The sequence below is a fragment of the Thermobia domestica genome, chromosome 3 (assembly GCF_964235325.1).
Source record: "Thermobia domestica chromosome 3, izTheDome1.hap1.1, whole genome shotgun sequence".
NCBI classification, from domain to species: Eukaryota; Metazoa; Arthropoda; class Insecta; order Zygentoma; family Lepismatidae; genus Thermobia; species Thermobia domestica.
In genome coordinates this window covers 28,770,857-28,786,836 of record NC_137456.1, presented here as the reverse complement: position 1 = coordinate 28,786,836, position 15,980 = coordinate 28,770,857, and the positions used below count along the sequence as shown (strand labels likewise).

Below are 15,980 nucleotides of genomic sequence, written 5' to 3'. Positions count from 1 at the left end.
TAATGTTCTTTGCTTATAATATACTATCTTCTTATTTCCTTATCTTTGTGTATGTAACCTCACCTAATGTTAAGGATCAATGTTCCTTAAGTCTCCACATATGAAATTATTTATTATTTATGTCAATTGTTGCAATAAAATTTAGAATCACTTAGCCCATCTAACATTCCCATTCCCTAGTACCCATAAAATCTAGTCCCTAAGAGAGGGCGTAATCCTCTGAAAGATAGCTAGCCCTTATGGCTAGCCTCTAATTAATTTTTACAGAACCACTTGTGATATAAAGTGAATTTAGTTTCTCCTATACCATATACGTATACAGTATATTCTGTTATACAAAAACGTGTATAGAGTAAAACGGAAACTATTATAAATCCGAAGAAGAAATAATAAGAATAAGGATACAAGTTGAATGACGGCACATTTTTACACATACGATGCTTATTCATATTTAATTAGATTAATCTTCCATTTGTTTCTTTGTTACAGAGAAATAATGCAATTTAAAAATTAATATTAATTAATTAGCTCTGAAATTGTGTACAAGTATTTACACCCAAATGACAATACAATATTTTAACGTAACTTTTATTCTATTTTCTTGTTGTTGTTGTTGTTTTTATATATATATATATATATATATATATATATATATATATATATATATATATATATTAATCTAATAATGTATGCATGTATGTTCCAGCATAACTCTGAAACGCCTGAAGCAATTTCAACCAAAACTGGTAAACATACGACTTTACAATTTGCAATAAATAAATTAAGATTCTTTTTTTTTAAAAAAAAATAGCACTCCTAAGTGCGTCAGAAGGGAGTGAAATATAAAAGTGATCGAAAACGAACACTGTCGAATCTATTGTTTTCAGATCGCTGAGATGAATAGTGACACTCTTGGTGCCGTACTTTGAAAGAAAGGAACACTAAGGGGATGGAGAGAGTGGCATGTAAAGATAATTGTAACCGACTTATACGATTGCCAAATTCAAAGTTTTCGTGGTTTCTGAGAGTGACACTTTGTATGTCGTATAAGTAAAAGTTTATCCGCAGTGAGGGTAAACCAGCCCATCATTTTTAGTGGTAGGGCTGGGAAGAGATAGGTAAAAATAAACAAAAACGACCGATATAAGTGTCGAATCTATAGTTTTCGAGGCCATTGAGGTGAATAATCACGCCCCTGATACCCATAAACTCCAACCCCCTCCCCCAAAGGCATGGGTTATAAAAAGGTATGAAAAGTCCAAAATGAGCGTGAATAGTGTCGAATCCAAAGAGTTCACTAAGACTATTTATAGCAATCCTGATTACATTTAAGCCCAGATTTAAGCAAAAATTCGTGTATCAGCTGATCGGGATTGAAAGGCGTTACTCGTCCTTGATTATATTACTCAGTTCTTCAGTTTTAAAGATGTAACATCGAACTCGTTGCTTGTTCATCTATATACGTATATTATAAATGTACGAAATCAAATCTTTCCATTTGATGTCCCACGATTATGCCCGTAATGCTAAAGGTAGCCGCATGATTACGGCAAGTGAATGATGATGGAAAATTGGTGGAATGAAATGTGGGAGGAAAATGGAGTACCCGGAGAAAACCCACAGATACGATATTATACGTGTACTATATATATGTGTGTGTGTTTGTATTGTAGCATAACTCTGGAATATATGGAGCAATGTCAACCTCATTTGTTGCAAATGGAACCTGTAACCTGAGTGTCAAATGAAACACTGTGTGAATAAGATACCGCCAGGTATGGGAGTGAGAACGGAGTGATATGTAATATAATCGAAATTGGTCGATGTTAGTGTAAATCCATAGCTTTTCAGGCTCACTGAGAGGAATAGTGATTCTTGTAATGCAGTTCAAGTTTTGTTCCATTGGCATGGATGGGGGATTGAAGAGAATGAAAAATAAAATGTCCAAATAACCTAGGTTAATGCTGAATCCATAGTTTTTCGGGTTCGGGAAAAGCGAGTTGATCAGTTTGAAATGACTCTTAGCACTTAGTATTCACCTCAAGCTAGGTTTTATCATTATTTTGGTAAAAGGATGTTTACTAGAAGAGGAGGGTAGAGTGTTCCAAAACTTAGGCCAAAAGTAGAGTATCACAGCTATTTGCATCACTACACTTTCACTGACATGCGTATCGTAAGCGGGAAGGCGATTCAAATATTTTTTACACAACCCTATTCCTCCCTTGCGACAAACTAGCGACGTATTTCAGCTACACTTAAATTAATACAGAATGTTTTTAGATTGCATAATATATGAGTAGGCAACGGCAGTAAACTGAACATTACTTCAACAGATTGCAGTACTTTTGGTGCTGTTCGCTCTAAAGTTTCCACTTCTTTCAAGCGAACGTTTCCCTATTCAATGGGTTCTTTCTCACCCCACAAACTGGACTGTTTCTTCTTGAGCTTATAAGCAATAAATTAAACCTTAGTTTTGGCCACCCATGCAGAAAGTGACTAGAGTCCTGACTTTATTTCTATTGTCAAAACTTGCCGACTAAACGCGGTTTGAGTGCAGCTACTACAGGGTGTCCTACTTAAAACGCAAGTTGGATTCAGCTATAGGCTACTTTTTGGACGGAATGAGGTATACGTATAAATGATACACCAATTTTTAGCATGATCCATGTAAATACTTTTAAACATAAAAGCAGCTAATGAAGTCCACGTATATACATGCAGTGTTACAAAATGTAAGTGAAAGTGTAAAGAAAATTACAAAAACGTGGTAAATCGCATGTCACACATGTGCATGGACATGCAGACCACAAATTTCAGCCAGAACATGTGAGTTGGATCGATAGTTATCGTACTCGAGGAAGAACGGTTCATTTTCACCAACAGCTGGTCCAGAATTCTGCTGTTAATTGCGTACCCACGTAAACGTGGTTTTTGAAGTTTTACGCTACGCACTGGCAACACTACATGTGTTTAAGTGCAACAGCATGTGTGTTTAGGTACTATTTATCACACGGAATCATTGAAAACACTAAATAGAAACATTGATAAAAGTAGGAAAAATAGCGCCCTGCAACCTTGTAAGAAGAGGCTAAATATAGGCGAAGGGAGAAATAAACAGCCAGTGTGCTGTTCATCGTCTTACTTGGTGTGGTGTGTTTCGTGTTGTGTCGTAGTGAGAGGTTTGATTGTTGCTATGAGGTACTCCATAGACAAGAGGGTGTTTACTGTAGAACATTGTTTTTTTTTAAATCAAAGTCGTGAGCTAATGTGATAGCTTTGTTTCAAGAAAGATTTCCAAATAGCGGTGTTTCGGAAATATCAACAATTCAGCGATTAGTAACAAAATTTCGCGAAACTGGAATCTGTACGTGATAAACCACACAACAGACAACCGCATGTTCTTACAGAAGAGGTGATTCAGAATATTGAGTATCGCATTTCGCAGTCACCTAGAGAGTCAGTTCGTAAACTTGTTGTGCAAGCAAGTTTACCAAAAACAACAGCACACAGAGCCCTAAAGAAAGGTGCACCGACATGCATTTAAGATTCAGGCTGTGCAAGAATTGAAGCTGATACACAAGTGGCACGCATCAGATACTGTCGTTGGTTTAAAACTTTTATCAGAGAGCAAGGAATGGATTTTATTTTTACAAAGTTTTCTTTGGTGATGAAGCATGGTTCCATTTAAACAGGTTTGTGAACAGCCAAAATTCATGATATTGGTCAAGTGATAATCCCCATGTGTTACACGAGCAACCACTTCAACCAGAGAAGATAGGTGTGTGGTGTGCAATTTCACGACTTCGAATAATTGGGCCTACTTTTTTCAACACTACAATTGACGGTACCGTGTATCGTGACATAATCACCCTATTTATTTCCATGCTCAACATGATGAACGCGATTCTTGGTTACAAGAATATGGGGCTATATGTCACAAGTCAAATGAAACCATGGATATGTTGACTGAGTATTTCGGTAACAGACTAATAAGTAAAAATCTTTGGCCCAGTCGCTCCCCGGACTTGATATCTCCAGACTTTTTCTTATGGAGATATCTAAAACACATCGTGTATATAAATAACCCAATTACTGTACAAGACCTGAAAACCAACATCCGCAGAGCCATTGAGGAAATGAACCTGTTAACTCTCCATGAAGTTGCTTCCAACATGCTAAGACGTGTGAATCTTTGTTTGAACAAGAATGGGAAGGAGCGGGGGGGGGGGGGCATTTTCAACATCTATTGTAAGGCCTCGTTTCCTTCCTTCCACACAAGATTGTAGGGTGCATGTAAGTTACGCTATTTTTCCTACTTTTTTCAATGCTTTTATTTAGTGTTTTCAATCATTCCATGTGATAAACAGTACCTAAACACACATGCTGTTGCACTTAAAACACAGGCAGTATTGCAAGTACGTAGGATAAAGCTTCGAAAACCACTTCTTCGCCGATACACATTAATGGCAGAATTTTGGACAAGCTGATGGTGAAAATGAACAGTTCTTCTTCGACTAAGATAACTACCGATCCAACCCACAAATCCGGGCTGAAATTTATGGAATTCATGTCCATGCACATGTATAACATGCGATTTACCATATTCTGTAATTTTTTTACACTTTCACTTACATTTGACAACACTGCATATACACACGTGGTCTTCATTAGTTGCTTTTATGTTTAAAAATATCTGCATGGATCAAGCTAAAAACTGGTGTATCATTTGTACATGTATCTCATTCCGTTCAAAAGGTAGCCTATACCTGATTCCAACTTGTGTTTTGAATGGGTCACCCTGTATAATGCTTTAAAAAAGAGCACATTCTCTCAAAATGTTTCCACATACTTCCCTATTGAATAGGTTATTTCTTACCTAACAAATGGAAGCGCTTCTTTTGTTTATAATAAATAAATGATTAATTAAATAATAAATAAAATTTTCTTCTTTTGTTTGTAATAAAGAAATAATAAACAATTGGTGGCATGCAGTAGTGGCCAGAGTGTTTACTAAATTTCTTTAAATGTTATTAAAACTTACCGAATGAAAACATTGTGAGCGCGACTACTATAGTAAAATGTGAAATTAAAACAGCTTCACTGAAAACGATTCCACACGTTTTCCCATTCAATAGGTTCTTTCTTACCTCACAAATAGGCCTGTTTCTTCTTTTGTTTATAATCAATAAATTAAACCTTAACAATTGGTGTCACTTGCAGTAGTGATCACATTGTTTACTAAATTGCTTTAAACTACTATTAAAACTTGCCGAATGGAAATATTATGAACGCGGCTTCTATACTTTAACACATGCTATTAGTCTGTATTTTTTATTATGTTTTCATTTCATTTTTCTTTTCAGGAGGTGATCATTGATGCTTTTATCAACACAGGCTGGGTTGATCGTCGTATTATATTGAATGAAGCTATCTACAACAGGTCAGAAGTGGAATTTGCTACCGCATACGAGAGTCAACAACTATGGAAACCTGACATTGTGTTTGTTCCCATGAAGGAATTGTCTATGACGAAAGGAATGCGTAATGTGGATCTCATGTTCATAACCAGATATAATACAGTTCTCTACAGAATGGGGTAAGTACTATTTGTCTATTCCTAATCTGAACTTACATTTTACGAGGGTTGTCACAGAAGTTCTACACTTAGCTATGAGAGCAACAACTGAGAATTTAATATTGTAATGTACCAGGTGCTATTGTGCTGCCAAAATGTCTTGAGCCGTGGCAAAAATGCGAACTAAAGTTCACACCCCGACACACCCACGCGTTGTGCCAATGAGGGTTCAGCAGTTGCTAAGCGAGAGAGCCTTAGCGAAAGAGAGTGGAATTCCTTCAGCCGATAGCAGCGCCTGAAATGGAAGACTAGGTGTCAAGTCAATGTGGTATATATTTAGTGATATAAACAATGTTGCCTGCTCCTGTTTGTGAACCATTCGGTGCGTGCGGTCCCGGGTTCGATTCCCGGTGGGGGCACTCGGTCGAAAAAGTGTAAAACGCTTTTTCAGGCCAGTCACCCTAAATGAGGTTTTCCTCATTCACACCAGGCAAATGCCGGGGTGGTACCTAACTTACAGGTCCCAGGTCGCTTCCTTCCTTTCCCAATTCTGTCTTCCTTCCCTTTGCCCGGGTTTGTGCTCGCCGAGAGACGTCATCCCTCATACGTGACGGGCTAAATGGCCTTAGATGCCGCAGGCCCAGTAATGTAAATTCTAACTCCTAACTCCTGTTTGTAAACAACAACCACATGTATTTACATTGGAGTACTACACCTCACGTTGGATTACTACAAGAAGCAGACGACAGACCACCAGCTTCACCTGCAAGTCACATGACGTCATGGAAGCAGCAGCGCCACCGCAGAATGGAGTGTCTATATATTGGAGAACATTCAGCGAACAGGCACCAGCTTTCGATTGGTCTCCCCTTCTCCTGCTTGTCTGAAGCACTAGGAGAAACCCAACCTCAAAGCTTCTAGTTTGCTGTGAGACTCTTGGCTTCCCTTCTAACTGACTTAGCTTGCTAGGAGCTCTGTCCAGATTCCAACCTCAGTTTACTTAGCCTGCTTCGGAGCTCTATAACTTTTAACCCCATCACTGCTTGCCTGGAGCATTGGTTTTTCCTACGCCACTCTACCTCGCTTCCCTGGAGCTCTGTAGACATTCTGCCCTTAGCCGCACGGTCTTGCGATACCTAACTTTTACCTTACAGTATAGAGAATATTATTTAAGTATTTCTATCAGTACTGTTGTTATAAGAGAATTTGTTTTTATAATAAACCCGTAGTGGGAGTCGATTCCGGACTGATTTACTCAACCTAGCTCTACATATTACCTGCACTAGCAGAACTTTTACAATATGTCGTTAGTGTTGAAAAATTAAAAATGATGAAACATTGCTTTTGGGCAAGTTTTGGCCAGGATTTAAAGATTTGATACCCATCTGGTTAAAGATTTTCTCGTTACCAGATGCTGGGTAGTAATTCTATCACTGCTTAATATTGACGAGCTCATCAACTCAGCAATTTACTACAGGGATAATCGGTGATCATTTATGACATTTTCAAGGTTCTTCAGTGTTTTTTTCTGGTTATTACTTTAAGAGACCTTTCTAATTGAGAATCATTCAATATTGTATACAGTAATGGAGATAATGTTGAACCTTATGGAACTCTTTGAAGTTGAAAAATCTAATAGGATAGGTTGTTGTTATGGGTATGTCAGGCATCTATTATGGATAAAGTGAATTTGAGATTAATATAGACAGCTTATAGTTAAAAAAATGATTTTACAAATTGTCCAACTGTGACATACATTATTCAAGCTTTGAGCTGCCTCGTGGCTAAGCGGTTAGGATATGCGCCTTTGGCGTGAGAGATCAAGGTTCGATTCCAAGCGCAAAATTATGTAGTTCCTATCCCATGCTAATCTGGAGCTCCAAGTTTCATATGACCTCACTGTTAAAAGGGACGCTTAACTCACAATTAAATATACCATGACCGAAAACTATCAAAGCTTTCTCCAAATCAAATAATAGCAGGCAGGGTGGTAGGTATTTATTGAATTATTTACTAATTGAGGTGCTTAAGCACAGTAAATAAAAATGATACTTACTAAGAGATTGATATTATAAAACTTTTAGACAAAGCAGCTGATACCTATCTTCACTGCGCCTGCGAAGAAAAAAAAGAAAAAAAAGAAAAAGGAAACAAACAAACAAACAAAGCTTTCCCATTATTTACATGATTAGCAAATGTCATTTTTTTCCTTATTAGGAGAAAAACAATTTAGAATTCACATATAGGAATATAAAAGAAAATACAGCACAACTCATAGTATATAACTCATTTTTATGAAAATATCATATAGTGGTTTTTCGAGGTGCAGCGCCGATGTCAATTGGCAAATATGTTTTGTCTGAAACAAAATGATAGTTTGGGATTCAAGTGAAAATCAAGTTAAGAGGAAAATATACATTTTCATTTATTAGTTCATGGCTACTAAGCTCAAGATACCTGATTACTGTAATAAATAAATAAATAAATAAAATGAGGAATCCAACGGTCACACTCATTTCGTTAATATAAAGAAGCTTGAGTAAATTTGGTGGTATTATTTATAAGCGGAATCTAGAATTTAGAAGAGCAGGGCTTTATTTTTAAAAATATATTCCTTTGCCTCGAAAAGTTTAACCCATTGGCATACACAGCAGTCTTTAAGGCGTTCGAACTCAGTTCACCGATTAATACACAGCCGGTTGCGAGACAGCTGGATTCAGCTCGCCGATTAATATACAGGCAGTTGCGAGACAGCCGGGCTCAGTTCACCCATTAATACGAGGGCCATGCCGAAAGTTTTAGTAGCGCAATAATCTAACATCACAGCAACATTTTGTTTATTATATTCGACATTCTGATATGTTGTGACTTTCAGCCATCAATAGCAACAATGAGTCTGTGATAGCATTTTCAGAGATAAGAGAGATAAGAAAGCGCGCGTGACCCATTGTCTAGTTAGCCATGGAGTTGTCAAGACGTGACTTTCACGCTATGATTTTCTACGATTACAAGAAGGGCTTAACCGCAGAGCAGTGCCATGAAATTTTGGTGAATACTTTTGGGGAATCTGTTCCTTCGCGAGCCAATGTTGGAAATCGGTTTTGGGAATTTAAAACGGGGCGTACGTCACTTGACGATGAACCTCGTTCCGGACGGCCAAACACTGCAGTGACTCCCGAAAACATCGAAGCTGTGAAGCAAATGGTGGAAGATGATCCCTATTTATCTCTCCTGGAGATCGAAGCGACTCTCAACATTGGGTCAACAGCAGCGCAGACAATTATGAATAAAAACTTGGGTCTTAGGAAAAGGTGTCCTCGTTGGGTCCCACATTTATTCACGGAAAGGGAAAAAGAGGGTAGTGAATTTATGTTGAATAAATTCAACCAAGGGGCAAGTCGTGATGTTTACAACATCGTCACGGGTGGCGAAACGTGGATTTATCATTATGATCCGCTTACCAAGCAGCAGTCTCAAGTGTGGTGCTTCGAGAATAAAGATCCCCCCAACAAAAGTGAAGAGACCTTGAAGTGTTGGAAAGGAAATGGTTGCGTCTCTTTTCTTACGGAAGGGATATGTTGGGACTGTTGTACTTGACAATCGGTGTACGGTGAATGCTGAGTGGTACTTAACAATTTGTCTTCCCACTGTGTTCAAGAAATGGAAGGCCCAACATCCAAGATCAAAACTCGTCCATCTTCTGCTGCATCATGACAATGAAAGTGCCCACAGTGCTGCAAGAGTTGTAGACTTTTTGAACCAGGAAGGAGTCAGTGCTACCACATCCACCCTATTCGCCGGACTTGGCCTTGTGCGATTTTTTTGTTTCCCAAAGTGAAGGAACACTTGCGTGGACATCGCTTTTCATCGGATGATAATGCGATTGGTGCTTATTTGGAGTCTGTGGACAATATAGACGAAACTGTGTGGAATGAACAGTTTTCTAAGTGGTTTGAAAGGATGTAAAAAATGTACTCGTGTCCGTGGAGAGTAGTTGCAAAAACTTTAAAATGTTTTGTTCCAGTTTGATGCTTCTTGTGGTCAGAGCTAAAAACTTTCGGCAAGGCCCTCGTACACAGCCGGTTGCAAGAAGACCTCAGCCATCGATCCTTATTTAGTTCTAACTTTTTGTCAACAGATGAAGCGATTTATCTTATATCATTTAAAATCTGAAGAAACAATTTTTCGAACGATACGTCGTATTAATACATATTCTTTGTAAAAAAAAAAAAAAAAAAAAAAAAAAAAAAAAAAAAAAAAAAGTACGTCAATGGGTTCATATACTTTAGAATCGGTCCGAAATTTAAAAATGTGAAATACAGGATTAAATGATTTCAATTCTGGTTAAATGAAAGAATTTATGGTGTAGAATTTATCTACTTTCCGCAAATATTTATTCGTATGATACCAGTCTGTTATACTGGGTAAATCAAACTTGCTACCAGTTAACAAAATGTCCACTAGGTAACTGTAATGAGTCTTTAAAAATCAATCAACGAAATCCTTAATGAAGTTATATTTTCTTTTCAAGAGCATTTCTTCTTTTCTTACCAAAGAATGTTTGAGCAATCATATTTATTAAATTTTATCCGCAAGCTTTGCTGTTAGCTGTATTCTTAACTCAAAAACCTACAGTCGCTTATGTTCACTTAGTTTATATATAATAAGTTTCTAGCCCATGATACTAAGGACGTTACTGTATAAAGACGTATATTAGGAATATTTTTCGTTAGCGGTAAGTGGTATATGAGTTCTTAAAACTCTGAACTGCTTGTCGCGTTTGATTTGGTTCAAATTACTGGTTAATCTTCCGCTGATATGGTCTTGCATGTCACTCACATGAACTGTTTTTATCATTGTATTACTAATTGTTTGCTGTTTTTTAAAAATATATCTTACCTACAATTCCTACCTGATAAACACCGCCTTTGCGAAGACACATAGGGAGGATTGCGTGCTACAGTGAGATTCAGAGCTATGCTGGTGGTAGTTCACACCAGAAGGACCATCCCTACCAGGGATGTACCCAGGGGGTGGGACTTTTTTTATAAATTTAGTCTAATTTTAGGAGTAATTTTATAATTTTTAATATAATTTAGATTGAATAAATTTCTGCGTAGGTCCCTGATCCTTACCGAATTGGTCTAAATGGAGTAGCCAGACGAAGAGTGCTCTGGGAGAAGGCAGCACTTCTGCAATAGCCAAGTTGGGGAAAATCTACGGCAACTTTCACAGTAGGCCCAGCAGTGGTTAGAGTGACTTTAACGGCTGTGCTACTGCATGGTGGGAGGCAACGGGAAACCACGATTCTATATTTTCCTAGTTTGCTGGCACCAGAAAGAGAACAAATGTACAATGGTCTTTCGCAGGTCAAAATATAATTCCGGAGGTAAAATATCCCCTATTCGGATCTCCGGGAGGGGGACAAATAGGGAAGGACTATTGGACGAGGAAGTAATAATGGGGGAAGACAGACAGAGAAAGAAAGGCAAACAATAGCAAAAGGTTTAGGATATGGACATTGATAGGAATTTGTGAAGTTATATGGGAACTTAATGGGGTGTTGAGCAGCGAAGGATATAGAATATTTTACTCGGGTAATAAAAAGGGCGGTCATAATGGTGTAGGAATAATTCTTGGTAAACGTTAAACGTGAAGGTAGTGAAAGGTAGAATTTGGTGATGATATGTTATGACTTAAAGGGAAAAAAGAAGGATCAAGTGGTGATATAGACATGCAAAACGACGATTTCGCATACAGCTGAAAATTAGAGGAAAATTATGAGGAAATAGAATAAATTATAGACAGAAGAAGAGGGGTTAATGTGTAATTGTAATGGGCGATTACAATGCAGTTGTGGGAGAAAAACAGGAAGGTGGTGTCGTATACAATGTGGTTTAGGCGAAAGAAATGAAAGCGCAGAGAAACTGGCCAATTTCTGTAGGCATAATTCACCAGTAATTGGCAAATCTTGGTTCAATTAGCACAAAAGAATAAGATATAAATGGAAATCTTCAATAGATGGCAGGAAATCCTCAATAGATGGCGGAAATCCTCAATAGATGGCAGAGAATACCAGATAGACTATGTTATGATTCACGATAGATATCGGAATAGCTTCAAGAACGCGAAGACCTTTTCTCTGATCATAACCCTGTGATGGCCGAAGTGGATGTTCAACTGGAAATGGAAGGAATGTTGAGGAGATACCGGTATATGAGAGCAGGGATAAGATGTTGAAGTAGAAAATGAGTTTGAAAACTCTAGAACCGAGATTAGGAATGGAAATCAAACTGGGACATATAATACGCCAATCGAATTCATTAAGAATATGAAAAACAAAAGGAAGAAAGAATTGTTCCGACCTTGCAACGAAATATATGAAAGATGAGAGTGGACAAAGTTCTTCTTGAAGATTATGATGATGATACCAATGGCTAAGAAATCGAACCCAGAAAGATGTGAGGTTTATATAGAACTATTAGTCTCATGTCTCATGCAGTAAAAATTTTGCTTCGAATACTGAAGAGAACGTTTTATGGAAGAGTAAATGAAAAACTTGAGGAGGAATAGTTCAGATTCAGGAGAGGTAAGAGCATAGGAGATGCATTTGATTGTTAAGGGTGATCGATGAAAAGTTTATAGAAAAGGGAAAGAGGTGTATATTGTATTTATTGATCTAGAAAAAGCTTTTGACGCGTGAATCGGAAATTGATGTTGGGAGTTCTAAACAAGGTTGGGTTGGAATTGAAATGTCAAAGAGTCATAAGAAACTTATGAATGAACCAACCAGTAAGTGTTAGAACAGGCGACGAAATGACAGAAGAGTGTGCAACTGGAAGGAGTTCGACAGGAACGCTGTCTCTCACCAACATTATTTAATATCTATCTAGGAGAGATAGTGAAAAAGAGTATACATAATGAACCGCAGATGTCCAATTTATAGGCGTTATACTGCCCGTTCCTTAATTATAGTTACTGTTGTACAGATCTTTGAACACATAAAGTAAATATGGAGCGCATTGAGATGTAAAATCCGTATATTTTTCGCTACAAGCAGCTTCCCTAGCGCTGCTCTTGCCACGACAGAACTGCAATCCTAGAAAATCCGTATTTTGTGATTCACGTTTTCTGGACTGAGCAATGTCCATATACATCTAGATAATGTTTATTGAAGTATATAAGCATGATTTTCTGTATCCTGCACACACCGACAGAGAATACTCATCATTCTTCTCTATTTGCCGCTGTACAGGTCAGTCCTGATTAATTTTATTTTGACTTCATCGCTTTACAATATTCCTACGCTTTTGTATTCGGTTGGAATGCTTTCGTCGTCGTTTTGAAGAAAGAAAAAAAAAACGATTATCGTTGACTTAGGAAATATAGCTCACTGGTAGAATCGAGATGTATCTGAGAAAAAAATGAAATGAAATGAATTCTTTAAGTTTTACGTCCCACGGTAATGCCGGTTAGGCTAAAGGAGACGGTAATTAGAGATGAATGAAATGGTGGAATGAAAATGTGGGAGGAAACAGGAGAACCACGAGCACGGTGTTTGTCCACCACAAAGTCCACACGGCGCGAGCTGGGATCGAACCAGGGAACCCGGGCCAGTTGTTAAAGATGGTACTGATATGCAATACCATTAAGAAATTAAAATTTAAAAAATCTTGGATGAGGTTGAAAATACATTATCGTCACTGTGCTTCAAAGAACCGCTATGTACAGAACTTACAACTTTCCAGGAGAAGCAAAATAAAAGAAGTTTCACATTATTTACGTAATTAACAAATACCATTTTTTTTTGTTTCCTTATTAGTAGAGAAACAATCTGGAATCCACATATAGAAATATAAAAGAAGATGCAACACTATCTTCCACTCATATTATAGTATATAAGTCATATTTGACGACAATGTCACATAGCAGTTTTTCGACGCGCAGCCTCGATGTGTCAATTGGCACGTATGTTTTGGCTGAAACACAATCTTGTTTGGGATTCAAGTGAAAACAATGATTAGAGGGAAAAGTATATCTTCAAATTTACTAATTCGTCGCTACTCAGCGCAAGATACCAGGTTTCTGTAATAAATAAATAAATGAAATGGAAAGTGCACTGTTACACACTCATTTATACGAACAGAGCTTTTTTTTAAACAAAAAATACGAGGGTCATTTAACTCGAAGTGGCAACATAGTTGTTAAATGGAATGTAGTGAATCACTCAACTCAAGAAGCTTACAGTCCTTCGATGTAGTCTCCGCTAGCCTGTTGAACCCTTTGCCAGAACCGTTGAATACCTGTCAAAGCCCCGCGTTGTGAGAAAGTGTTGACAGTATGCCCTAAGGCACGAAAAATGCTGGGAAGGTCTCTGAAACGTTTGCCCCTGAGAAAAGATTAAAATCGCAGGGTATCATATCTGGGGAGTATGGTAGGTGATCAAGTACCTGCCAACCTCATCGTCGTAACAGTCTGGCTGGCTGTTGGCTGTTGGGGCCACTCGGTCGAAAAAGTGTAAAACGTTTTTTCAGGCCAGTAACCCTCAATGAGGATTTCCTGTGTTTTCCTCATTCATACCAGGCAAATACCGGGGTGGTACCTAAATTATAGGTCCCAGGCTGTTTCCTTCCTTCCCCAATTCTTTCTTCCTTCCCTTTCCCCGGATTGTGCGTTCGCCGAGGGACGTCATCCCTCAAAACGTGAAGGGCTAAATGGCTTTAGATGCCGACAGCCCAGAAATCTAAATGCTATCCTATCCTGGATTGGCTGTATGGTATCTGGCATTGTCGAGTAGAAGAATTGGTCCAGACTCCAGGAGGTGTGGACGTTTGCGCCGCAATACTGGTCGCAAATGGTGACTGAGGTATGAAGCATAGTATGCAGCATGGACGGTAACGCCCGGAAGAACTTGATGTGACAGGATAATTCTTCGTGGTTGTATAACATTATCATCATCACCTTCACGTTTCCTGGCTCTTGGCTAAGCTTCTTCGGTCGTGAAGATTCTGGGTGGCGCCAGTCACTCGACTGACATTTCAATTCAGGCTCGTAGCATCTTCCCCACGTTTGGTCACTTGCAATAATGCGGCGCAAGAAGTCATCGCTTTCCTCAATGTAACGTTGGAGGTGTAGGCGCGCACATTCCCACCCATGCCACATTTGAACCTCGCTCAGAGCATGGGGTATCTATCTGGGTGTAATTTTCCGCATGCCAAGATAATGTGTTAGCGTGTGGAACACTGATCCGTAAGAAATGTTCACTACAAGTCCAGCGCCGATCACCGTCAAACAGTGTCCGTAGTCTTGCAAGATGAATTTCGCCTGTAGCCGTAGTTAAATGATCCTCGTATATTTCTTTGCCTCGAGAAGCTGAACCCATTGGTATACACAACAGTCTGTGAGACGGCCGAATTCAGCTTGCCGATTAATATACAGGTGGTTAGCGAGACAGCCAGAACTAGCTCGCCGATTAACACACAACCGGTTGCCAGACAGCCTCGGCCATCGATCCCTTATTTAGTTCTAGCTTATTGTTAACAAATGGAATGTCTTGTCTTATACCATTTGAAAGCTGAAGGAACAATCTTTCGAATGATAAGTCGTATTAATACATATGCATTGTAAAAATAGTACTTCAATGGGTTCACATACTTTAGAATGGATCTGAAATTTAAAAATATTGTAAAACACTCAAGTAAGTTATTTTGATTTTGCTTTAATAAAAAAATCACTGGTGTTAAAGTCTACAATTTTCCGCAAATATTGGTACACAAGGTGTCGTTCTGTTATACTAGGTAAATAGAACATAACGTGCCAGCAATTGAGAAAATGTCCAGTAGGTGATTGTAATAAATCTTTAAAAATCAATAAACAAAATTCACAGTTCGGTTGCATTTGGTTTCAAGAACATTTCTTTGTTGCATTACAGAAGAATATCTGGGAAAGCATACTTACTTTGGTTATCATCTAGCTATGTTGTTGTCTTTACTTTTGATCCAGAAACCTGCACTCGCTTATGTTTACTTTGTTTATATACATTTCTATTCCGTAGTAGTTGAAGCAATTAGAGTTCGTTTGTGTTACAAAATATGTCATGTTAATGACAAATGGTGGTTTAGTTTTTAGGATTCTCAACGTTCGGTGGCGTAAATTTCGGCTTAAACACCCATATGAACTGTTTTCAGCGTTGTATTAATAATTGCTGTTTTTTAAAAAATATGTCTTACCTATAATTACCACTGTTTCATTTCCATTATTCACTCCTAACTTAGGGGTAAAAGTGGAACTGAAAAGATGGGGGAACGGTAGGCAGCCTCATGACCCCACGCCATTCCCCCTGCCTATCTTTGCCTATTGTAATTTTTTTAGGAACTGGGAGGACGCCGTACATATTTTATCGAGG

At 38.2% G+C, this 15,980-nt stretch overlaps 1 protein-coding gene across 1 annotated transcript in view; it reads left to right on the top strand.

The window, feature by feature from the left end:
* Window positions 1-3,674: 3,674 nt before the first annotated feature.
* The window catches only part of LOC145681716 (glycine receptor subunit beta-type 4-like), a 115,532-nt gene continuing 103,226 nt past the window's right edge, over window positions 3,675-15,980 (top strand). The window contains exons 1-2 of the mRNA XM_081753329.1: window positions 3,675-3,692; window positions 5,364-5,596. Of these exons, the coding sequence (XP_081609455.1) occupies window positions 3,675-3,692; window positions 5,364-5,596 (251 nt within the window). The remainder of the gene's footprint in view (window positions 3,693-5,363; window positions 5,597-15,980) is intronic.